Consider the following 26,023-nt stretch of genomic DNA (forward strand, 5'->3'; position numbering starts at 1 on the left):
CTGTCAGCTTCTCCCCTTCAGCGGCCCGTTTCTATGGCGACCAGTCAGCTGCTGCGCCAGCGGACTCTGTTCTGCGTGGTATGTGCGTGTGCGTGGACTGTGAATGTTCAACAGGAGATCCCTCTCACGGTGTCGCATTGAGACGAAGGTGGAAGGAGCGAATTGTGTGTGCCTAACAATCATACCTCTGACGTTACATACAAATTGCTGCGGTTTGTGTGTGGACACACTCTCAGACAGAGTCTCTTCTCTTCTCGGCCGACACTGTTTTAGTGAATTGATGTGATATGAATTAGCTGTGGATGAATTTTAGGAGCTGCAGAAAACTGATGATGAGGCACTGGGCTGGACGGAAAGAAAGAGATTAACAACAGAGCCGCACGTTTTGGCGTCTGAGGTAACCTGCTGCTGTCCTCATGGTGCTCCGTTGTACCCGTCTGGACTGCTAGAAAAGCCTGGGGAAAAGGCAGCAGAACCCGCTACAGAACGACGGGTTTCGCTACTCTGCTGTCTCAGACTGGCAGCTGCAATGTAGACAATACAGTGTTAATGAATTAAGTTTTCAGCAGCAGAGCGCGCTTTGCGGGCGGACGGACGGACGGACGCAGTCGTGTCGAGTCCAGCCAGGCGGCGCACCACCGGCGGTGACCGAACATCATCGCAGCGATCCTCGCGTGGAGAGGGAGCAGCCCGCAGAGCAGAGCCTCCTCCGTGGGTGGACCGTGTGCCTTTCAGCCTGTCCCCCCATTCAACATCACTCATCATCCGCTGTGTCGGAGCGGCGGTCACGATGGCGCTTTAACGCCCCCCAAGCGAGCTCGACACCGGCGGCAGAGAACAGTCAGAGATCCGTGGTCGCGGGGGACATGAGCGCGAGCCCGTCCGGTTTGCTAGGACACATGGAGGACCTGCAGGACCTGGCCATCATCGAGAGACCCATCCGGAGGAGCCTGAAGGTACCCACCCTGTCACACACACATCACACATCATGTCATGTAGTAGATGTAGACTGTCATGTACTCCACCACCGACTGGCAGGCATCACACACGAGTTTCACATGTTGACTGTCCTGTTTTCATTTCCTGCCCTTACATTCATTGTCTTGGAAAGTGTTATATCTGTATGTAATGTTGTCTGTAGTGTTGTGATACAAGAAACGGTTCATCTGACCTGTGCCTGTCATTTACCACGGTTCTGTCTGTATTGCTGGTTGTTTCAACATCACACACAGGGTAGCAGCGTTAGGTGTAGCTCTGAAATCTGTCCTGTTCAAGATACTGAATCTCTGTCCATGTTATTTTGTATGTGAAAGAGCCAGATCTGGATACACATGAGTTCCCAAAGGACCTATTTGACTATGTGTGCCTTTTCTGCGCTGGTATCGTTAATAGCGCTTCATGTCAGGTTCCGTTTGCAGCAAGCGGGGCTCAGCAAGAATGGTACGTTTCCGATTATCACAGCATCGCTATTGGTAATGTCCAGTTCCTCACCACGCATCTAGTGCAAATATGTCCATTGCAGGTGTGTCTTAGTGGAACAGGGTGCTGCCTGCCGAGACCATATTTGTAGAAAAACTAGCACTTGAGGCATCTATGTAACGGGGTTACCTACTTGTCTTTCCTGCGTGACGCAGTTTCAGTGAGCCCTGGGTTCTCTCTCTCCCTGCTTCACAAGCACTAATGGCCTGAAGAAAACGGTATTACAGTTGAGCGTTACAATCAGGGTTCCTCGTGTAAATCCACCTACCAACCTCACAGTATTTGTGGACAGTATAGGTTCCAGGCGCTCTTGTGCACTACCGTATTTACGAGCAGCAAAAATGGAAGTGACGGCAGCAGAGAGTACTCCTGAGCGGTGATTTGTACTCATTAACGTGCATTGCCAGATTGTCAAGAAAACAAATGTCTTTTTTTAGGATTGCAGGCATGATAGATTCCCTTTAGATTCCCTGTCTTTCTGTCCATCTGTTGCCTTGCTGTGTCCAGTGTTTGGCTGCCCGGCTTTTTTGCAGGCAAGGGGCCGTTTTTATGCCTTGCCAGCAAATGGTGGAGAGGCCACTTTTAATAGAGTCCAGCTCCGGCTGCAGGGAGAGCACATCTTGTCTTGGGGGTGTTCTGCCTCAGTGGTCTCGCTCCGGGATCTAGAGGTGCACCATGGCTAATGAGAGAAGCCTTAAAGCTACAGGCTGTGCTTATGCTGGCGGCTCCCCCGCGCGCTCCTCCCCCGCAGCGGGGGACTGACACGCTGTCCGCCGTGCTTCCCAGGGAGGGAGAGGAGTAAAGTTGAGTCATTCGGGGGTGGGATGATGGAACCTCAGAGGCTGGCGGACTCTCCTGACGCTTATGCCAGTCAGGGAGGTGGAGGCGATCAGGGCAACGACGGAGCTGGTGGCATTATAGCCCCCTTGTTCCCCGAGAGCCGCAACCCTCCCACCCCCCATCATACAGCTTACCTGTAGTCAGAATAATCAAATCCATAAGTGTGAAGGAAAGAAATGTGACAGACTCTGTCTAAGGGCCACAAGAATAAAATGGGATGTCATACAAAAATTGTTTTAGTGCTTTTAGGGGAAAAAATAGAGTAGATTTGTTGTGTTTTTTTTTTTTTTTTTTTAACTTGTTTTCTTTTTGGCTGATGTTCTCAGTGGTTTGCCATTGTTAAAATCCATTTTTTGCTGTTTCAGAGAAGCCCCTAGTCCCTCACTCTTGTCTCATTCCCCAGACAGCAGAGGAGATTGACAAGCTCACAGTAGACGAAGATCTGAATGACATTGAGCGGGCCGTCTACCTCCTCAGGTAAAGAGAATGTTTGGTGCGTAAAGAAAGCAGGATCATCTGAAACGGTACAGATCAGTAGAACAGTAGTTCTTCATATGACTGTGTGTTCCTATTGATGTAGCTTCTCATTATAACAAATGACCTCTGCTCTCTTTGTCCTGGACATACAAAATGTTTAGGCAAGTTTGTCAAAAAGAGAAGCTGTTTCAGACAAAATATGGAAAAGAGGAACTTTAATGCTTTTTAAGCTTTATTCAGAGACCCCAAATGAAACATGCAATCCTGTGCTACAGTATGTGCTTCTTCTCTGTTCAATCTGAAATCATAGCATTTTACTTGTGAGTGCATCAGTGCCATATGTGATCCCATCAACGGTCAGTAGTGTTGCAGATGCAGAAGACCATGTTTATGGGAATGACACATCTTCCAAGGCCCAGGCAAATAAGTTGACAAGCAAAACCTGTACCTTGATGTTCTGATGTGACCTGTGCCAACATACAAGATTCTTAGAATCTGGCAACCTTAAAGACAAATCTCAGCTTTCCCAGGATATCAAGCTCCACCTTGTTAGAGACTGAAACATTTTTGTGCTTTCTGCTATGGCTCAGATTGTGACTGGTCAAAGTGCAAGAAGTAATGAACAAGTTCACTCAAGCATGGAAGCTTGTTTTAATAAAAGAATGGAAAAATAGTGAGGGAAAAATAAATAACCAGCTGTCCTATGCCTTTCTAAAGGTGGACCATGCTTTGTTTAATTTTACTCCATGCTGATTGTAGAATAGTGTAACTTCTCCAGGCTGTGCAGAATCATTGCTAATGTGGGAGGCATTCTATAAATATAGCTAGATAAACCCTATGTAAGAATGAAGTGGCACCATGAAAGTGACGTTTCAAAGTAGAATCATGCCTAGAATCAAGACATCAAGTAGGAATATGGACAGTGTTCTCTTTTTGAATGGGGTTTGCCTTATTCGTCATGTAACTCTTTATAACCTGGACTCATTTGCCTTTGTTGGGGTAGTCTGGAGGAGACATCCTTCTTGGTTTTTAAGGCAGTCTTTCCCAACATGTCCAGTCCTTGGATGGAGAATGACATATCTGAAGCACGCTGAAAATATTACGAATTTAGAGTTTAGCAGGATTAGCTGTATTTCAGATTCATGCAATTTAAATATTTTAATGCACCGGTTTTTGGCACCACCGCATTGCTATTCTGCATATGGAAAGAAACACATTTACTAGGGATTTTGTCATTCCTTGCTTGAGATAAATTGCCAATGCAACCTAGGCATCTCTGTACATCATACCAGCATTTTCAAACCTTTACCCAAAAATTATTTTTCTGATTTTATTGATTTCTGCTAGAGAAGCAATTTTGTTCTCTATGCAGATATTTTCAATGGTTGTTAGAAGTATGTTCATTGCTTAGTGTTTCATAATGATGTTTTCCATAAATCCACCTTGGTGCATGTAAGTGGCTTACAGTGTACCCCTTAGTGACATAAGAGTAGCGTCAGTGTACATTGCTGTGGTCCTGCATGTGCTCTCAATTCCTCAATTCCCATATGCTACTTGGTTGGGAACTTTCTCACAATGTCTGCCAAGGTTGGTTACAGTTCATGCGATGAAGCGTGGCGAACACCACCGTGACCGCCTGAACACTTATCTGATACGGGTGAGGACTTCAATACTGCTCATTAATATTTCATTGTGATGCTTTGGTTCCTCAATTGGAGTCTCTGCGCAGCCAGGCATGCTCCTATAGTCTTTGGTCTTTCCCTGATGTTAATCCTAACACTGGTGTTAGTGCTCATGCTGACACTAATGCTAGTGTGTCACTAACTTCTTGTTGTCTTCATAATGCTAGGCCTAATTTCAGTTATAAACTAGAATGACTTTGATTAGGTTACGCAAAAATCCAAGAATTCAGTGGGTTCCTCATCTGGTGAATGCAGTGTTGGCTTCTAACTGAAGAAATATAGCTTCTGTCACATTAAAAGGACCTGGCAATCATCTCTAACTTTTGCTATTCACTGCAGTGTGGAAGAGATTATCTCACCCTGATAGGAAATAGTATGCCTGACACGTGCAAGAAAACACTAACCTTTGGAAAGAATACTTTTTGGGCGTCATTGTTTGGCGTATCTCTTATTTAGTGGAGATTCCCAGCGGCATACGTTGAACTCAAGGAATTCCTCATGTCTGCTACCAAAAAAGTATGAAAGATATGTGCATGCCATGCTCCTTCAGATCAGGTTTTTGAAAGGCATCTTTGTACAGACATTATTTGCAATTATCCCAGCTGCTTTGTCGCATGATCTTGGTGCTGAGTCTTCAAAGTAAACTTTAAAGCTTCTCTAGTTAGCAGAACAAAACAGATTTGTGATATTGGGAGAGGAAATTGAACTCGGGGTCATGATGCAGACATGGACTGGGATCTGTGTTATAGCCTCTTTCTCCAGCCAGTAATGAGGTCTATTACACACAACTTCTAATGGGAACTGAAATTTACAATTAAGTTTAAAAACTTTTGTCCTTAGAAATGGTGGAAAGCAGCAAACTAACTGTACCTTAGAATCACACGTCTTCATCAAAGTCTCTCTTTCTGCTAATGTAATGAACACGTATTTTCTATGAGATGTACATCGCTTTGGAAAAAAGTGTCTGCTAAATGAATACATGTAAATGTAAAAATACCATTAGTGACCTCTGCCCTCTTTTTTTTTTTTTTTCTTTCTTCTTTTCTGTCCTCTTAGAGGTGGAATGACTTCTTGCCCCTCACTCGCTTTAATATTTTATATTATACCATGCATATCTAACATAAATGCCTCTCAGTTTGCATAACAGTTAAAGGTCATATTTTTCCTTAAGCATTTAGGGTAACAGGTCTTGTTTAATGTCATCAATTTTAAGTGATGTCTGTAACAATCTATGTTTAGCATATTATTGTAAATATGATAATTTTCGTACTTGCTATACTTGTGAGAAGAAATGTTGCAGGTAGCAGGAACTCATGAGATCAATCATATGAGAAGTCTAAAATAAGTCTGAATAGAGTTCTGGAGTGTTTTCCTGATAATATAATTTTTATTTGTATTAAGCTTATACATTTCTTCACCTGTACTAAAGTTAAGAATTTCTTATGTGTTTGTGTTGTCCATTTTTGTACACTTCAGAAATATAGCATGAATACTGTTGCTGTGCAAGAGTAAGATCTGACCTTGAGACAGGGTAGGGAGTCCCAGATCTGTGGAACCCATCCAGCTGCTGCTCAGAAATGGGGTTTCTAGGATTGCATGGGTTTTCATGCCGAGACTGGCTTCCCAATACTCAAGGGTACAGTGACCTGCAAACTTACAGTCCTAATTTTTAAACTAATTAAGGAAAGCACTGGCACCTCTCTTGTCCCTTTGTGTAGGAAACTAGGTCTGAGAATGGTGTAGTGTGTATCATTACAGTTAAAGTAGTTAAGATGACTTAAATGTTCAAGCCAATTTGGGCCTCTTATTTTGCTCTTAGGAAGGATACGGTACCTTGCTTTACACACACACACACACACACACACACACACACACACACACACACATTGACTGAAACTGCTTGTCCCAAGTGGAGTTGCAGAGAACGGGAGCCTAACCCGGCAACACAGGGCGTAAGGCTGGAGGGGGAGGGAACACACGCCAGTCCGTCGCAAGGCACCCCAAACGGGACTCGAACCCCAGACCCACTGGAGAGCAGGACCCGCTGTGCTGTGCCACTGCACCAACCCCCCCCCCCCCCCCCCCCCCCCCCCCCCATCCCGCTTACCTTGCTTTAATAAGAAACAAATTCAGTCGAAGGAAGTGTAGAAGTGTTAGCCATGGTAGTCGTTTCATAGCAAAACATTAAATAAATAGTCACCTGTAACAGTCAAGAGGCGGGTGCTATGGGCTTTCAGAGATGACGTCATTGTGTTGGCAGACAGGAGGGTGTGTGCAGTGTAAACCGTGGTAAGGGGAAATCTTCTCCAGACATGGTTGAAACGATGATTCACCCACAACCATCCTTATCAGAAGGAGTAGGTTGACCAAAAGCTTTGGCAGGGCTGCTGAGCTTTATGTAACACCTTGCAATCCAGGATGGCTTAGCTGTTACTGCAGAAGCTAACTCTGGTGCCGGCAGAGCCAGCTTCCCTTTCCTGTGTTGGTAAGAAATGGAATAGAAGTTTGCTTTGTTTCTGTGTACCATGTTCATCAAGTCTTGAGCCTTAGTCTATGATGTCTTCTGGGGAGAAAACCTTCAAGAACCCATTCTCTCAAATGAGGTCTATGTTCTAGCCCATCATGGCGGGTTTGGCTGGTGCCCGCCGTGTGGTGGGTCTGGGGTTCAAGCCCTGCTTGGGGTGCCGTGCAATGGACTGGCGTCCCGTCCTGGATGTGTCGTTTGGGCATAGAATCCTGTGTTGCCGGATAGGCTCTGGCTTGCTGTGATCCCGCTCGGGACAAGTGGTTGTTGACATTGGTTGGTTGGTTCTTGCCCATTCATAAAAACATTTTCCGAAGGAGAGACATCTTTCCCGTTACTGAAAACGTGTCAGTGTCTTGTTTTCTGGATAAGCTTTTTTGTTCTCCAGCTTTATCTACCACTTAGTTTACAGAAAGACCACAAGAGGTTAACCTCATACTGGTCAGATAACCTTGCTGCTTTGTTACTTGAAGAAGCAGACTGGCCAGACTTCCGTGCCAACTCTGCATTCAGGCTGGAGTTAGTACAGCAAACACCAGCTCCGGCTGTAGAATGTGCCAGTGGTTATATATAGCTGCTCAGCAAATGTATTTATTAGACCCAGTTCCATATTACTTACTTCTTTAGACAGCTTATGAAATCGCAGTGCAGCATGCATTTACATTTATTCATTTAGCAGACACTTTTCTCCAAAGTGACGTATGATGATTATTAACTAGTGTTTAACCAACTCCTTTGTCCAGGATGACTTGAAATGCTAAATACACTTCACTAAACTCCCTCTCAATCAGTCACCTGTTTATACAGAGGAGCAAAGAATCACGTGTACACACTCATGCACTTTTGGCAATTTACTCACCAGTTCACCTGAGACACGTCTTTGGACTTTGGGAGAAAACCCACATAAACTTTGATAGAACAGGCAAACTGAACAGCCTAAGTAGGGATCAGACCTATGTCCAATGGCAGAGCCCAGGGGATGTGAAACACCAGGGCTACTTGCTATGCCACCATGCCACCCCAAGCAGGGTGGAGGAAGCTGGTTAGCTGTAGTGTAGCAATATGAAAGTAGATGCCCCAGATCCTGTGTCATACCTCACTCACTCAGTAAGATAATATCTACAAAGAGAAGGGCCATCATTACAGTCATCACAACATAGAGCACATCCAGTTGAGGTATAATCCTCTCTTCCTTCCAAGGGTTTTAGATAATCTTTCCCAGTTCAGTTCATTGTCTTGTTAATGGCTCCACATTTATCAGTTCTCTATTCCCAACTCATGTCAAGGCTCTGACCTGGGACACATTGAATCCTCAAATATACTGATGGCTCCAGTACCAATGGATTTGCTCCTTAGCTTACATCCATTTGCCATCCAAGTGCTTTTTATTCCCTTTTTGAGTCCCTTTGTAAGCATATTAAACATAACCAGAGAAGGGATGTCCGTCTATGCCTTTAGATTCAAAGACTGAAGATGGAGTGAAGGTAGGGAGGTAGATTCGGTCAGTGAGGAGAACAAGAAAAACCACAGTCTGGATGCTCAAGTTATCGCTCTTGTGATGCATAGCAGATTATCCAGACTAACTCAACTGTACCCTAAATCAGGTTTTCAGTGGTCAGCATCAAGTGACCTCTGACATGTTTTAATTAAGTGCCCTTTCAATTTCAGTGTGATGGGTTTGAAGGTACGCTTTTATTCAGTTATATCAGTTGAAACACAGTTAAAGGAAAAATACAGTCCACAAACCATGGTGTTTCGATATGTGGCACAAGAACAAAGTTCATGAATAGGTTACAATTTAGGCCAGAGGTTTCTAACCTTTTTTAGGCCATGGACCCATTTAAGAATGTGATTAAAGCTAAGAACTTATTTTGAGAAAAATGTCCATAAATAAAGAGAAGATATTACCCTCAGATTACTGCTCTGAAATTTGATTCAATTCACACAGAATTATGTAACAAGAGTGTTACAATGTGGTACCGTATTAAAAAAAAAAAAGAAAACCTTTAGTCAGTACTATTTTCAAAGTAAGCCTACACTTCATGGGCCACCAGAAGCTCATCTATAGAACCCCAAGGGGTCTGTGAACCCAGATTAAGAGCTCCTGTTTTAGGTGACCTAAAGTGTATATTAACCAGCATTTTGTCATATCAGGGCCATTATTCTACTCTCGACAGAAATCATACGGACTGACCATTGAAACTGTACTTTTATTCATTTAGCTGGCATTTTTCTCCAAAGCAAATAATTTTAATCTCTTTAAAGTGATTTATCCATTTATACAGCTGGGTAATTTTTACTGGAGCAATTCAGGTTAAGTACCTTGCTCAAAGGCACTACAGCAGGAGGTGGGATTTGAATCTGGGGCCCTTGAGTGCAAGGTGGCAGTGCTAACCACAACACTGTCCCCATACAAATTCTAGTTGATTTGTGATTAGGAGCCAAGCACTGAACCCAAGTCATGACCAAGATGTCTTACCATTCATTTGTTCATTCCTCTGGTCCTGATTAGCAACGAATGTGGCTTCTGTACTCTAGAGAGCATGGAGAGGTCAGCAGTTAAGGGGTTAGATTATTTACAAGATACTGTGGACTGAAGACTCAGCCAAATGGGGGGTTAGGATAATGAGTGTTTATATTGCCAATTTACTCTAAGACTAAAGACTACAGCAGTGCATCGTATGTCTTGCATGTTGTGTGTGAAAAAGAGAAAGAAATTGTGTCTCTTTCTGTTTCCTATTAGCGTCTGTGTTGTTTTGACAATGTGGCCCATTAACTCTCTCTCCTGGGACGGCAGGTGAGTGTTGGTGCCAGCTTCTTTTGTTTACCAGCCTAGTAGTCATTTCTCGTCCCCATGGAAACCAGAGGAATGCCCTTTGGGGGTAGGAGGGGGAACAGAGGAGCAGCTGCTCAACGGGTGCGAAATGAAAATGTGTGTCGGACCAGTAATTAACCAGGTCTCAGAAAGGCATTAGGTCAGTGTGGAATGTGATGTGTGATTCCATTCCTCATCTGCAGTGGTGTCTTCTGAGGCCAGGTCAGCAGTCTTCCTGAATGGATGCTAATTGCTTGAGAGGCTCCCACAGACTTTCATCTCCTTTCCTCCTTATCCTCCAGATCTTCTGAGAAAAGTGGTAGCTGTGGCTAGGGATCGTACCTGTACATTGCTTCTGAGCAGCAAGTGCAAATACTAGTGTTTCAGCGCCATAACCTTAAGGATCAGGGTCTCGCTAACCCCACTGTTGGGCCATCAGGGCATCAGACAATGTGGTTGCACCTACAGGTGGCCGTTGACAGATGCCATACTACCTATCATCCTCCTCTGTTTTGAGAAGCTGCTATTCCGCTGTCTCCTTTGGTTCTGTCCGGGTCACTGAAAGGACAGAGAATCCCGTGACCCTCTGCCCCCTTTTTGGCACTTGTAATCCAAGTCCCCATCATGTCTGTCAGTACTGCGAGACTTATTACAAATGTCAATGTGGCTCTTTTTACTTTAGTGGTGCCCAGGCATTCGCAGGGAGACCAAAGCATCCCTGAGGGCATAGGTAGGATTACCTGACCTTAAATGTACCAAGGCTTAAATGATTAAGGCAGTCTTGTTCCCACATTGAAAGTGGTTTAGTGTCACACATTTCTGTTGAAGATATTAAGTAAATGAATATATATGCGGCGGGCTCAGTGGTGCAGCGGGCTTGGCCAGGTCCTGCTCTGTGGCGAGTCTGGGGTTCGAGTCCCGCTTCGGGTGCCTTGTGACGGACTGGCGTCCCGTCCTGGGTGTTTCCCTCCTCCTCCAGCCTTAGGCCTTGCGTTGCTGGGTTAGGCACTGGCTCATCGCAACCCTGCTTGGGACAAGCAGCTTCAGCCACTGTGTGTGTGTGTGCGTGTGTGTGTGTGTGTGAGAGAGTATATATGCAGCAAAAGGCTAAGGCTTCTCATATTAGAGGAGGAAAAGCTGTGACCAGTTGTCACTTGGCTCTGTTCCAGACTGTCTTGGCAACAGTGCTGGCTGTTTCCTAGTTATTAACTAACTTTCCATGAACAAAAGGTTTCTCAGAGGAAAGTTTATCTCTGAAGAGAAATTTATACCTGATAATGGTTTAATATGGGGGGTGGCAGAACACAGGAAAAGATAGCCGTAGACAAACAACTGTACTTGTTGAAAGCTAAATGCCCTGAGAGCTTTGGCTCATGGAGGCGACCTGGTTCAGAAGAAGGACAGGCAGATGGTCTGAGGCAAATTGTGACTATAATTGCTGTGTGCCATATATGTTGCGTAACTCTAGTGTGTGCTGGCATTAGCCAAAAAGCTATAGGGTCATTGGTTCTCGCTGTGAAATCAAAGACTTTCTTATGATCTCTGCAGTGTATGGAAACAAAGACCTTACATAGTTAACAGAATTGGTTGCCTAGCATTGCTGGAGCCATAGCTGTAAATCAGCCGAAAACAGAGAAACGGGCTAGCGTGGGAATCATGGCCTTGTGCGTTGTGTGATTGTAGTAATCAGATACTATGTGTGTATTGTAGAGTCTGCTGTGACAGTACTGTTCAAAGATCCAGCGATCAGGTTCTGAGGGGTCGATCGTCTCCGTGTTCTTAACATTCAGAGCAACTGTCTCACTTTCCCTCCTGGAATAAGACGAGGCATTTCAGGAAGCTTTCGACCAAACATCTTGCAGCTCTCCCCACCCCCATCCATGATGACAAACTCCCATGGCAACACGGTGCTGAGCCTCACTCAAGCTCCAACCGTGGAACCTTTTGTTCCCAGTTTTAATTGCTGTAATTAAGTGGTCTTTTAAAAGCCAAGCTGGCAAATTGTAGAAGCTCCAACGGAGCACTGAAAGGTGTGTTAGTCTTGTGTGTTCACAATGACTATCTTGTTTGCACTGTATGTTCCTTGCATACAGTAGTTGTAGACACAATTTAAAATTGTTGACCATGCAGATTTAGTCAAGCATCAGTCCAGAGCCACACAAATTATTCCAGATGAGGAAAACAGAATATTTTTGTGGTTACCTACTTCAAGGTTTTTCTGGCTCCCCCATACATGTTTAATGCACATGCATTATATCCTGCACAAGGTATTCATAAAATGATAAAAAGAACAATGTTTTAAGGTACATGTGCCCTGTTTCTTTGTGCGGCTCACTGTAGTGGAACTTCTGTTCCTGGTTTTGATTTTCAGTTCGGGACAGGATGTGCAGCGGGCCAGCGTGGTGGTGAACCTGCCAAACCTGGTGCGACAGAACCCAGCCGAGACCTTCAGGAGGGTAGTGCCAAAAGTCCGGGTGGGCCAAACTCCACTTTTGTATGTAGTCGAAAGAGAGAGTGTTTATAAAACACAGAGCTGTGCGGTTTGACAGACGTGTGCTCTTGCCTCTCGCAGGAGGTGCTGCACGTGGCGGGAGTAGAGCTGCAGCTGGCCGCTGCCAGCTCCTTCCTCACCATCCTCCAAGACGACATTGTCCTAATCCAGACGCACACTCACTCCATCCTGCAGATTGTGCTGCTCAATCTGGATCACCGGGATACAGGTCAGCGGCGGATGAGCCTTCGGGTTTTGAGGCAGAATGACTGTGGTCAGATGGTCTAGCAGCTATATTTTTAACTGGAAATATTCTGCTTCGAGGCTGTTAAACCTTTAAGCCAACCCATCAAGAATTTCTTCTGGTGAATTATCCCTGTGACAGATTTGATGAAATGTAGTGTAATAATTCCCATTGTGCCAACACTTACAGTGAATTGAAAAGGGGAATCTAGAGCAGGCATCTATCTAATGAGACTACTGTCTTGTATTGTTTTTTTCCCCCCCACATAGATTGCCATTATTACTCAAGTATACCACACTTCATTAAAGCAGGCATTAGAACAGGAAGTGACAGTTCTGGTATTAAAATCTGGGATCGTAGACTGTGTCACAGGGTGTTCAGCTGCTCTCTGCTAGGATGCCAAGGCTAAATATGAAAAGGGAGGGATATCAGTGGGAGGATGGGGGTGGTTGCTGTGGTCCTCTGCTTCGTCTTCTTCCTCTTTGCACAAGAGTGAGACATGTAGCTGCTGCCGGTGGGATTCACAGTTCCTGTCAACGAGTGGGAGGGGCCGGCAGTGTGGAAACTGTCTTTGTCTTTGCCAAGGGAACCCTGGCATCTGGACACTTCTGCCCCAACCCCTCCTCTCATTACGGTTACACAAGAAGCACCTCCTCTTCCTCTGACTTGCATTGAATTTTTTAAGTTTGGAATTTTGCATAGAAACACAACAACAAAAGCGACAACGGCAAACATATCCCGCCCCACCCACCCCAAACCAGCAAACTCCAGTCAGAACTTCGAGAAAGAGGGGGGAAAAAAAAAAACTCAAAACGGGGGGGAAGACGCTGTTGAGAATAACTACACAACTAAATAAATAAACAGAATTATGAAAACAATATACATACACAAATTCATGAAAAAACTACTTGGGGGGTGGAATCGCTAACGGGCCTCAGTGGAGTTCATCCGAGTCCGAGGCTCCGCACTCATTCTGGAGGCAGATCAGCTGAGGCATCAAAGTATTCTATAACGTGTAAAGTATTCTAATTAGTGTAAAAGCGATTAACAGAAATTTCCAAAGTGATCTTGTTGATAAATTTGAGAAAGAACAGCATGCTTCAAGGTCAGAGAAAGAAAGTGGGGGGTACTGGGAAATTTCCATACTCACAATATTCTGCACCTAGCTGTTAGAGAGGCAGAAGCAATAATATTAAATTGTTTGTGACTCATACTGCATTTTGAAGGAGGTATCCACGTGGCCTGCATGAATTTCAACTGAAGCGTTGTTGTGTTCAGCAGTAGTCAGCAACGCCTGGCTGGAGACACTCCTGGCTGCTGTTGATGTTCTGCCGAAGGAGACCATTAGGCAAGAGGTACGGTAACTAAGGGCAAACCCCGGACCACCTTTTCGATCTTACCCTGCTAAGCCAAAAAAAAAAAAAGAAAAACAGAGAGCGCGTCGTTAAACTAAGTGACCCCCATCTCATCATGACCGATCAACAGATCCTGGGCCCACTGGTGTCGAAGGCACAGCTGTCACAGTCTTTGCAAGCACGTCTGGCCAGCTGTCGCATCCTGGGGAAGGCAGCCACCAAATTTGAGTCTGCAGTGTGAGTGGCTGCGCATGCTGTATGATGAAATCTGGGAGAGTATATGCAGTGTAAATGTGCTGTAAACACAAAGTAATACTTTAAAAAAAAAAAAAAAAAAAAAAAAAGGCAAGACAGTTCAGCATAACAAACTACGTTTGATTACACAGTGCAGTTATGCAGTTGCATCACCTGTAACAGGAGTCTTTTTTTCTCTAAGAGCAGTGTAGTCTCTAGTGTTTTTGGTGGATTCTGACAATGCTCACCTTGGAGTATGTTATTCACTCATGCTCTTGTGAAGGCCAGCTTGTCAGTGACTGAGATGTAGTGAGCAAACCCCTGTGTACCCTGCAGCGTGAAGAAGGAGCTTCTTCCCCTGGTCCGGTCACTGTGTCAGGATGTGGAGTACGAGGTGCGCTCCTGCATGTGTCGACAGCTGGAGAACATCGCAAGGGGAATCGGGTAAAAAGAAAAAAGTTCATGCTTTCCCTCCATGGGAATCACCATTACTCTCTTTGATAGCATTCTGGGAAACAAAAAAGGCTTCCTGACACTGGAATTCTTAAAAAAAAAAAAAAAAACATTATTGATCAGTGCTTACATTTAATTGGTTCCTGTGTGGTATGAGAGGCTGGGGTTTCCACTGAACTTTTGCTCCAGAGAACTGGAGTAATCTCTAATCCTTCCACATATCATGACTTCATCTCAAGTGCCTTCAGAAGCCACGTATTCAGGCCTAATTAAAGTAGACAGCAGGTATCACTGAATATTAGTGTTTTCGAGACTTTACGAGAGTTTCTAGAGCGTGACTGCAGAGCAAGCGTGTGTGAGTGCAAAAGAAAATGAGGAACTGGTTTCCCCCAGTTCGTCATGCATCTTATAGAGTTAATAATTACATTGCTTAGCTCAGAAACCTAATATTGTAAGTCGCCCTACACGAAAGCGTCGGCCTTATATAAGAAAAAAATATATAATAAATGGTAACAAAAACAGAGTACCGCATCCCTGCGATGAGCTGGTGTCAAGCTAGGATGTACCCTGCCTCATTCTCTATGCTTCTGCAATTGGCTGTGAAGCTCCGCGACCCAGCGTTGGAAAAGCAGTTATGAGTACCGAGTACTGTATGTATGTCTCTAACGTGTATGTATGTGTGTGGGTGAGTGCAAGCTTGTTATCTTGTGTATTTCATGGCCCCGTTGACCTCCACGCAGGATGGAACACACCAAAGCGGTGGTCCTGCCGGAGCTGGTGGAACTGGCCCAGGACGAAGGGAGCACAGTGCGGCTGGCCGCCTTTGACACCGTTGTCAACCTGCTGGAGATGTTTGACAGCGGTCAGTCTTTGTGTCACAGTGTAAAAGTGACAAGTCCTCAGATCTGATGTCTCTGGAGTAAACCCTTTAAATTTACACTTCACTTTTAAAAATGGATTCAAACCTTTTGACTGATTCACTTTTATATTTAAAGTTTTATATTTTATGTTCTAATTTTCGGCCCCTGCTTTGCTGAAGTGCACCTTGGATTGATAGTCTTTGAATATTTCACTTGCAGTAATGGAATTTATGGAGTCAAAGTGAAGTTACGAATGTGATACAACTTTGTTTAAAAATCCACTGTTCGTTGAGAATGGCGCTTGGGACTGGAGAGCTCCTGCTCTAGTCAGGTTCTTACTCAGTTGGCAGTTTGTGTCCTGTCTTGTCACCTTCTTGCTTCCAGATGACAGGACTCATGTTGTTTTTCCGTTGGTGAAGACCTTCTGCGAAAAGTGCTTCAAAGCTGACGAGGCAGTTCTGGCCTCCTTGTCCTTTCAGTACGGGAGGCTCTGTCATGGTCTTTCAGGTGGGTACTTCTCTCTCTGTCTCCATGTAATTATTAGATATATTAATTTATAAGATGCTTTTCTCCAAAGAAGCTTACAGTGTTAAGCTACTTGGAATGATTTTCCCTTTTACGGCACACGGTTTTCCTGGAGCAATTTAGATAAGTACTTTGAGAAAGGGTACTACAGTAATAAATGGGATTCAAACCTGAGTCCTTAGAGTCACAAGGCAGAAAGCCTAAACTTTGTGCTACCTGCAGGAAATTCACTTATTAGGGCTGAGATAATGAGTCTGGTAGTACTTTGACAAAAACTGGTAACAACAATCAAGGTTGTGATCACGGTTGTGCCGCTATTACCTATTGAATGAGGGTGGGACAGTGAGTAGTGCTGCTGTCTCACAATTACTGGGTGGTGCGAGAGGATGTGGGTTCGATCCCTGCTCAGAGTGTGTGGAGTTTGTATGTTCTCCCCGTATCTTGCGTGGGCTTCCTCCCACAGTCCAAAGACATGCTGTTCAGGTTCCCCATAGTGTGTGAATGAGAGAGAGAGTGTGTTCCACTGATGTATGGATGAGTGACCCAGTGTAAGTAGTGTATCTAGCAGTGTAAGTCACCATGGTGAATAAGGTGTGTGGGCTGATAACACTACATAGAGTTCATTGGAAGTCGCTTTGGAGAAAAGCGTCCACTAACTAAATAGATGTAAATGTGTTTCACCACAAGGAAGTTCATTAAACCCCCGCAGTGAAAGAAAGCTTTGTTGTGTCTGTACTATAGTCACCCTGTAGTGCTATAGTGATCTTGATAACATAGCAGATGCAAGAGTGTCATCATCTGCTGTGGCCCTTCAGGGAGCTTCTCAGAAGAGCAGCACCTTTGGTTCCTGGAGTTCTACAAGAAGCTGAGTGTCCTTGGCCTGCAGCTGGAGAACGGGCACTGTGAGAGCCAAGCATACCCTCTGGAACTAGAGCGGAAATACGAGACTGTGCGAAGGAACTGTGCATACAACTTCCCAGTGAGTGCCAAGGTCTTATGGAACATGCTGCATGTAGTTTTTGCTGGAGCTACAGTATACCTGCTTTACATGTCTGTTACAGGCACATACTGCATAGGTGTTAGCCTCCATTTAGACCTTTACACAATCAGAGGGTTGTATTCCTGGCCTGTATTGGCATGGGATGGACAGAGCTTGGTATATTTATGATCTGTAATTTGTTGAAGTGTGTGTGTGTGTGTGTGTGTGTGTGTGTGTGTGTGTGTGTGTGTGTGTGTGTGTGGGGCCACATCTTGGACAGAAGAGGGTGAGTTCAGCTACAATTTACAGAATACACAGATAGAGCACCCAGCAAGAGGGCAGGTTGTCCCTCTACTGCCAAACTCTTTGTCAGTATTCTAATGTGCTGGAGGAAATATGAGCTGTTTCAACTTTGAATCTGCTTCTGTTCTTTCGAACTTAAGTGCAGTGCCCTTGAAAAATGTATGTAATGTATAATATCAATTGAAGGAAAAAATGTGCAAAAATGGATTTCAGCGTTTGAAAAAATCCTCTGAACACAATGTACATTTCTTTAGAACTCTATAGGATGTATTTTTTGTGTAGATTTTTTAACTGCTTCTACTTTTATTAATTATTGAGTAATTGTGATAGGGGGGCGTGGTGGCGCAGTGGGTTGGACCAGGTCCTGCTCTGCAGTAGGTCTGGGGTTCGAGTCCCGCTTGGGGTGCCTTGCGATGGACTGGCGTCCCGTCCTGGGTGTGTCCCCTCCCCCTCCAGCCTTGTGCCCTGCTTGTGTTGCTGGGTTAGGCTCCGACTTGCGGCGACCTCACTTGGGACAAGCAGTTTCAGTCAATGTGTGTGTGTGTAATTATGATCTATTTTTCATAAATGTTTACTCATGGGGTGGACCAATGATGCGAGAGGTAGCAGTTGTGCCTCACAGTTTCTGGACTATGGTTCTGAATCCAGTTCAGTCTGTGTGGAGTTTGTATGTTTCCCCGGTGTTTTTTTGGGTTTCCTGTGGATGCTCCAGTTTCCTTCCACAGTCCAAAGACACGTGTTTCTGGTGAAATGATCATTCTACATTGTTCTTAGTGTGTGCACGTGTGTGTGTGACTACCCTGTGATGGACTGGTGCCCTGCCCAAACTGTACCCTGTCTCCTGACCTGTGTTTCCAGGGTAGGCTCTGGACCACTGTGACGTTGCACTGGATAAGTGGTTTATTGATAATGGATTGATGGATTGATTTTTATTATATGTTTTGTTACTATTACATTGTGTAAATGCAGCCATTTGGTAGCATGAGGTTTATACAGTGAACTATTTATATGGGCGCGGTGATTGGGGCCGCCTGGCACTGAGGCCTCCCGGATCTGTGTACAGGTTCACGTGGCATATTCTCCTCTTTAATAATGTCTGGCATGGCTCATAGTAGGGGTGAATCAGGCAAACTCCTCAATACATGAGCCCTGCGCTCATTTATGGATCCTTATGATGGATCCTGCTCTGGTGCATGTTCTGCAGAATGATTCTGTATTACTAGACTCACACATTCTGGAACCCATTTAAACCTTTCAGATTCAGACCCTAAAGCACTCAATCACCTGCACTCATCAATCATGTCAATCTGGTTAATTTACATAAATGCCTGAACATATTTTATTTTAAGGGACTTTGGCACAGGTTAGTCCTCACATATCTACTACTGCTGCTAAACATCAGTAGAATATTGATCATAGCAGACTTTGTTTTTATTACACTGTAGGCTGAATCAGCTTGAATTTATTACACTTCAGGCAGTTTGGATTTATACTTTGGCATATTAGGGGATTAGAAATATAACAGATCATCTTATTCCATCAAATCCTTTCCGGGATTTTTGTCCCCAGGCTATGGTGTTATTTGCAGACCCTAAATGCTTCCTGGCGGAGCTGTATCCCACCCTCTCCAGCCTGTGTCACGACCCTGAGATCTCTGTTCGACGCACAGTGGCCGATGGCTTCCATGAAGTAAGCCTCAAACTAGAATACGGTGAAATCTTCCTGGCTGGGGGTGGGTGGTAAGGCTCGAATTTTATATTCTACTGTGTGTTGCAGGTTGTTAAACTCCTAGGCCCCAATGTACATTACGTTCACAAGGAATTAGTGGAGCTTCTGCAGGACGAATCTCTGGAGGTAAGGCCACAACGAGATCATTTGCAGTCAGCGGGGCACAGTACATTAGACAGACATCCAGAGAAGCCTTCAGCCCATGTGAGCTACAGGATGGATGGGTTACTAGCTCTCCCCTTGTGCAGGTTCTGGACGCTTTGCTGAATTCCCTGCAGGAGACACTGGAGCTTGCCACATCAAGAGGGGAAGGGGCTGGGTCAGAGAGCAAGGTATCAGCTGGGTTCACAGCATGAAGCTACACCACTGATTCCAAACCCCCGTGGCATCTCAGTGTGTTCCTTCACCTCACCCATTTGTTTACAGTTTAATCGTTGCTGTTGATTCGAATTCAGTGTCTCATCCACTTGTATAGACATTTATAGCCCAGTTTGGGAGCTATAGGAAACTTTGTGTATACTGTTGTAATGTTCAGAGCTACCTCAGCAGTGCATGCCTGACACTGGCCTCTCTCTCTCTCTCTCTCTCTCTCTCTCTCTCTCTCTCTCTCTCTCTCTCTCCTTCTGGTACGCACTGCAGCAGGTAAGCGTGCCCGATCTGATCCCAGCCCTGGCAGCTGCCGAGCAGAAAGCTGCTGCCTCGCTGCGTTGGCGAATCTACGAGAAGCTGTTGCGGAGTTATGCCTGCCTACCCCGCATCATTGCCGGAGACCAGATCTACTTCCGCTTCCTGCAGAGAATGTTCACCATTGTCACAACAACGGTGAGGGCAGCCCTTCAGTGCACCTTCTGTTCCCCACTATCTCCTAATGCACACTTTGGAGTATTGTTTGGATTGCTTTTTTGATAGACCTTTAGTGTATAGTTTAGTACATAAATTAACTGCATTAAGTATATTTTAAAATGATTTCAGAAGCAGGATTTGTATGAATACAAACACTGCGAATGGTTGTTTTTGGTGTGTGTGTAGATTATCGCTGGAGGGACAGAACAGGGCAGGGGGTGTGAAGTCCCAGCTTGCTGTTCTGGTTGGAAATGTAGCACTTCACTGTGACTGGTTGCTAAAACGAGCGTGTGAACTACAGCACCAGTGTGGTGTTCAACTTGCCTGTTGTCCCTTTCCAGAACGTTCTGCCTGTCCAACGGGAGGCAGCCCGGACACTGTGCGTCTTCCTGCGCTACAACCGCAAGCAGGAGCAGCGACAGGAGATCATTGGCAAGGTTGTGGAACGTGAGTGCCGTCATTTGTCCCTCGAGGTCTTGTTCTGTAGACTTCCCTCTCTGCATTAGTACAGCCCAGACAGCAGAGGGAGCAATGAGCAACTGGAACACAGCTGTCATTGAGTGCCAAGTGCAGTAGTAAAGCATGAGATGTTTCCTGAATGTGTGTGTCCCTCATGGTAGTGTGACTGACTGTCTTGTTCTAGAGCTGGCCCAAGGAAAGAGTTATTGGAACAGGTTGCGGTATTTGGACCTCTGTGAAATTGCCATGGAGCTCTTCTCCAAGTCCTACTTCTGCAAATACTTCCTGGTTCCAGCACTGGAGCTGGTCAACGACCCTGTTGCCAATGTCAGGTACATCTGTGGGGCCCTGACCCTCCGCATTGCTCAGTGCAGTGTCACCCACAGTGTGACCCCTGACCCATGTCCTCAGGTACAAGCTGTGCCGCATGCTGCCAAGGCTGAAGGCCTGCATCAGGCTCCCGGGGGACAAACACCTACTGCAGCAGCTTGAGTTCTGCGTGCGCAAGCTGCTGTGCCGAGAGAAGGACAAGGACGTAGTGGCCACCGTCCGCAAGGTGAGGCACCATTTAGAAAATGACCCAAGAACACAACCAGCTGACCAGCACTAGGGAGGACTGTGGGGTCAGTGGGGTTGAAAATGCATAAGCCCCAAACATAGTTCCATAAGTGCCACATTTATACTATGCAGTTCTTGTTTACTCAAAACAGTCCTTATTCTTTAGAGGAGAAAGGAATTATACGACATAATTGCGTTGTGTAGAAGAGTTGATGCATCGTGACAGAAACAATCAGCGTATGTATAAAAATAAGTGAAGCTTATGGTCACTTATGGTTGCTTACTCCACAACCTGGAGATTAAGATCAGGTTCTGAAATAACTTTACAAAATCAAACAGTCTACATACGAATTTCTAGATATAAATCTGATTAGCTTAGTTTTAACCATACAAGTTAGTGTGACAAACCATGCAGTGACATAAAGAGAACTTAAAGAAGAGCCTTTTAAGTGTGGATCTGTTCGTATATGTTTACAAAACCATAATAAAATGTGTTCATTGGTTCACTGTAAGATAGATTGCGTACAGGTACACCAGGTCCTTAGCTTGCAAACAAAATTATGACCACAGGGCTATTTGTAGCTTGATTTGTTTGCAACTTCAACCACCGAAAACATAATAATACAAATGGCTCTGTTTATTCATTTATGCGACGTACAATGTTAATCTACCTACAGTTACTTACCCATTTGTAAAGCTGGGTTGTTTTACTGCAGCAATTTCAGGTAAGTACCTTGCTCAAGGGTACTACAGCTGGAGGTGAGGCTTGGACCTGTGATGTTTGGGTCCAAAGGCAGCAGCTCTAACCACTACGTTACCAGCTGTTTTTATAGGTGTGAGTCTGTAAGAACGTAAAAAAGCTACTAAATAAAAACTCTAAACTCTTTATTTGTTCCATTTCTGTGAACTGCCTTCTTTCATTGTCCATACAAATCAAAAGATGCAAATGCCTAATAGAAACATACAGTAGCTTAATTTTTTCGCTGGGTAGGTTCAGTAAAATTCTTGGATATAGCTATAATAAATAAAAAAAATATGCAGCAAGAGCTATATATTAACTTTTCTTTTAATTTTGAGCTACATTACAATGAAAAGTAATTTAAAATAACTGAAAATATAAACGCCCTGTGCTGCCGGGTTAGGCTCTGGTTCGCTGCGACCCTGCTTGGGACAAGTGGTTTCAGACTCTGTGTGTGTGCGTGTGTGTGCGTGTGTGTGTGTAAAAATATAAACATAGTCTCCACAAATTCTCATTTAATGCCAACTTTTGACTAACTAATGTCATAGATGTATAATGTTCGATTTGGTATTGATCATTGAGATTCAGAAACATCAGAAATGAGCTGTAAATTTTGCGGAAGAGAGTTAATTAATTAATTAATCTGTTCTCACTTTTTGCCCTAACTGGGCGAAGTAAAGCTGTTCTTTACTGTCAACTCATTTTGTGGACACAGAACTGCGCGTGACAGCCGCTGCACCGCGAACGAAATTACGAAAGTAAACGAGTGCAGGAAATTAAATTAAATAAATGTATGGAAAAAAATGTTTGTATCTTTGAAAATTCATAAACTGGACGTTCGTAACTCGAGGACCGAGCGTATGTAGAAAAAGTGACTCTACTTCTCTGTGGGTGGTCTTTGTAAATATCCCATGGAGTATAAAGAAAAATCATCCAGCATGGCAAGTACAAGTTAGTCAGCATAAAACAAATCTGAAAGTTGTCAGTAAGTTAAAGTGCCTGTGTGGTAGGACAAATTATGGTACACTATGGCATAGTATAGTGTTGATAGAGTGCAGATTCAGGAAACAGTGGGGAATGACAGGGGTTTGGATGTTTCATGGGAGGTTACAACACTTTGTTTCAGTATTAGTGGGTCAGTGAGACAGTAGGTCTGCTCCGTGGCTGCGGCAGCCTGGCGATTTGAGGTGATGTGCTGTGATGAAGATGTAGGATATGCTGACTTTACAGTTTTTCCTTTGGGCGTTTTTTTTTCTTTCAGATAGTACTGGATCTGGACAAAATGGACATCACAGAACCAGTAAGCGATCCTGCCCGAGTCCCCCGAATGCTTGCAGGCGTGTCTGGAGTTGTCGTTCACATCTTGAGCTCTCGCTGCATCTCTTTGCCCTTCAGTATCACAAGAGGCACGAGCGGGACCTGCTCGACCAGAAGAAGGAGACAGAGGAGATTCTCCTTCTGGAAATGGTGAGAAGACAAATGGCAAAACGAGAGGGGTTATTAGCGTAACTGCTTGTTATACTAACTCCGTATTAGCAACACGAAAATAGTAGTCGAGACGCAGGTCGACTCCACGCCGCGTCATGTCCATTTAGTCCCAGCTGCATATATAAGACCTGCCACCTACCTTTTTCCTTTGCTTGTGTATTTGTTATTTTGAAAATGTGATGACTCACTGAGTGCTTAAGTACATTGTGGGTCCTTGTAATACTGTTACGTAATTAATCACTTTCATCACGGTTTCTCTTTGCCCTGTTTTCAAATGGCTTTCATTTTAAAATGAAAGGAAGTCGTTACTCATCTTTTACTTTTTAAATTTAACATCGGTTATGATTTACTTGAAACGGAATGTGCTCTTTTGCGTTAGGACCACTATGACGACGTCGACACCTTGCTGCTGTCGCTCTCTGCTCGTTTTTGTACCATCCTGTCTCTTTGTGTCCCTTCGACAGGAGCAGCTGGAAAGACAACAGACAGATGGAAAGCTTACAATTGATAAACATACAGAAAAGAAACGTAAGTGCCCGGGTTTTAGGATCCTCTCAAGCTCCACCTTCACTCTGCCAAACTGTCTCTCATTTACAAGTCTGCTAGTGTACATGGAAAGTGTCTCCTGTTTAGGTTTTGAATTATTTTTGCCCCCGTCAGCTTAGCTGCAGTGGCGTGTGCCTGTGTACCGTAGTAATGGTGGTGTTGTGGTCATTCTAGGAAGGGACAGTAAGACTGGTTTGTCTGTAACCAAAAGCATGTCAGGGTCTACGTCTGGAGCAACTTTGTCCACCTCAGCTGGTAAGAATGGTCCGGGATGACATCTGTCCATAGCACACGGTTTCACGGGAAACTGACATTAACCCCCTTTGTGCTAAAGTTGTTCATTTAAGTAATATCTGTAGAACAAACTGCAACTAGCGTTCAACATGGAACTTCACCGTTGGCATTAGGATGAACTTTCCCTTTTTTTTTTTTTTTTTTCTTTCTTTCTTTCTTTGCATCCGTGACTTGAAATACACCACGATAGTTTTTTGGTGATTCATTTGATTTTCCTAATTCTTTTACGTCACGCCACGTTTTTGAGGTGTCTTGTGTGTGTTTCTTTGTACCGATGTGGGTTTGTGCTGCCTGTGGGAATAGTAAGAGTGGCGGTAGCAGGTAGCATAGCGCTTAGCTCTCCTAGACTCAGAGGTCGCAGTTTCAAACCCCACCTCCTGCTGTTGTACCCCTCAGTAAGGTACTTACCATGAATTCTTCCAGTAAAAATTAGCCAGTTTTATAAATGGGTAAATCACTGTAAGGTAACATTGTAAGTTGCTTTGGAGAAAAGCATCAGCTAAATGAAGGAATGTGATGACTAGCTCTTACTCTTATCCCTGTTAAATCTCAAGGGAAGGAGATGAAGAAGGCCAAGCTGGCACGCAGCCGATCGCTCAGCAGCCATCCATCCACATCCAAGATGGTAAATTCAGAAAAAACAGTGTAAGTGCTACAGTCACCACCCCAACTTTATGTCTGCACAGCTTCCAGTAGAAAAGGGATGAAAATGTTTCCATTTGTGTTCAAGTACCACACGTTCAGTTCATTTAAAAGTATGTTAAGCACTGAAATGAACTATTGTGTCCCATGCCCATCTTACAGGAAGGTGAAGGAGTCAGGAAGCTGCCCAGCAATGGGGAAAAACACTCTGCTCCCCATAAACGGTAACCACAGAATAACACCCCCCACGTAACAACATTTGCTATTTGACAAAAAGTTGTATAGTTGTGCAGGAACTGACTTGTGATGAAAAAGTTGCACATCCCAAGGTCAGTTATCCAGATAACAGCACAGGGATAAAGCAACTAAATAAGATTATTATGATGTAAAGGTATTAAGAGGCAAAGAGTGAGAGCGTTAGTTAATTTTGTCGCAGTGCAGTTGTTGTGGCAGTGGTGAATCTGGTGTCTGTGTGCTGGACAGATGATACGCTGAGGTCCCACCACTTCAGCACAGCCTCCACCTCGATGTCGCCTATCACATCCTCCTCCTCTATGCCAGTGCTGATTCGCAGCAACACCACCAATTCCACTGAACACCGGACCAATGGCCCGAAGGATACGCAGTCTAGGAAGCTCAATGTGTAAGTGTCTCTTGTTTGATTTGGTGTGGTCTGTCCTACCAGAACTTTGACATGATTGCAGTTAAAGCTGCGATGGCTTTTGTGGAAACATCTCAGTTGGAATAAGGCTAGAATCTGTCTGAACTGTAAGACTGTCTGTGTAACCTGATGGAGGACTTTGGTAGTTTTTGATTAAGGTTTGGGTCTCAACTTTGGATGAGGTCAAGCTGTTTGATGGGACACACGCAGACCTAGTCTTCTGTTTTTTCCGGAGGCAGACAAAGAAAGTCAAATTCTTTTGGGATGCAGTCGGGACGAGACTGATGGGAAGATGGGATCCCACCCCCACCCTTCTTCCTTCTGGATCTAGAGATGGAGCCAGCAGCCAAATCACTCAATTTCCACAAGGTCCTATACCCATTTAAAATTGTCAAAATCATGACAAATAAACTAATAACACAATAAAAGCAGTATTTCTTTAACCTTGGCTTTTTGGGAGCGTCTGAATCAGCCTACAACCACCCATGTCTGCCTTACTCTCCTGTTTGTTAAAATAACAGCTGTACAGTGTGTGTTTTATTTATTTGTTCAATTTTTTTTGTAAAAGAGCATGCAAATGTGCATTTCTTCTGTTTAGAGCTGCAACTCACTTAAGATTTTGTGAAATTTATAAAGATGAATTTCACAGTAGACTTCCCCGGGGATCTGAAACATGCCATCTGCCAATTTTAAATGTGCCTGGTGTAACACCTGATTAATCTATGCCAGCATAAAATATTTATGTTTTATTGAACATTGATTAAACAAGCTCCCTTTTTACAGCCATTGTCTTTGAACACCCCT

At 44.3% G+C, this 26,023-nt stretch overlaps 1 protein-coding gene across 4 annotated transcripts; it reads left to right on the plus strand.

The window, feature by feature from the left end:
- Window positions 1-27: 27 nt before the first annotated feature.
- On the plus strand, window positions 28-25,937 carry ppp4r4 (protein phosphatase 4, regulatory subunit 4). 4 transcript variants are annotated; one of them, XM_018727839.2, is made up of 25 exons: window positions 28-956; window positions 2,723-2,796; window positions 12,189-12,291; window positions 12,390-12,537; window positions 13,831-13,907; window positions 14,038-14,144; window positions 14,478-14,585; window positions 15,335-15,456; window positions 15,839-15,961; window positions 16,795-16,958; window positions 18,831-18,950; window positions 19,038-19,115; window positions 19,238-19,321; window positions 19,629-19,811; window positions 20,174-20,279; window positions 20,476-20,623; window positions 20,703-20,847; window positions 22,850-22,888; window positions 22,984-23,055; window positions 23,541-23,604; window positions 23,797-23,877; window positions 24,471-24,561; window positions 24,721-24,782; window positions 25,042-25,201; window positions 25,459-25,937. In XM_018727839.2, the coding sequence occupies exons 1-25, from the start codon at window positions 867-869 to the stop codon at window positions 25,502-25,504; spliced, it is 2,595 nt and encodes an 864-aa protein (XP_018583355.1). In that variant the 5' UTR covers window positions 28-866; the 3' UTR covers window positions 25,505-25,937. The 4 variants fall into 4 exon arrangements, with proteins under 4 accessions (XP_018583355.1, XP_018583357.1, XP_018583356.1 ...); XM_018727841.2 differs by having other exon boundaries at window positions 19,632-19,811; XM_018727840.2 differs by having other exon boundaries at window positions 13,834-13,907.
- The last annotated feature ends 86 nt before the right edge of the window (window positions 25,938-26,023 follow it).

The sequence above is a fragment of the Scleropages formosus genome, chromosome 15 (assembly GCF_900964775.1).
Source record: "Scleropages formosus chromosome 15, fSclFor1.1, whole genome shotgun sequence".
Taxonomy (NCBI): Eukaryota; Metazoa; Chordata; class Actinopteri; order Osteoglossiformes; family Osteoglossidae; genus Scleropages; species Scleropages formosus.

What these genes read in the sequence shown, in the direction of transcription:
- ppp4r4 (XM_018727839.2), top strand. Translation starts at nt 867, where the DNA reads ATGAGCGCGAGCCCGTCCGGTTTGCTAGGACACATGGAGGACCTGCAG. An exon ending in AAATGGACATCACAGAACCA is followed by an intron (nt 22,889 to 22,983) that starts GTAAGCGATCCT and finishes TTTGCCCTTCAG; the next exon opens with TATCACAAGAGGCACGAGCG. An exon ending in AGATTCTCCTTCTGGAAATG is followed by an intron (nt 23,056 to 23,540) that starts GTGAGAAGACAA and finishes TCCCTTCGACAG; the next exon opens with GAGCAGCTGGAAAGACAACA.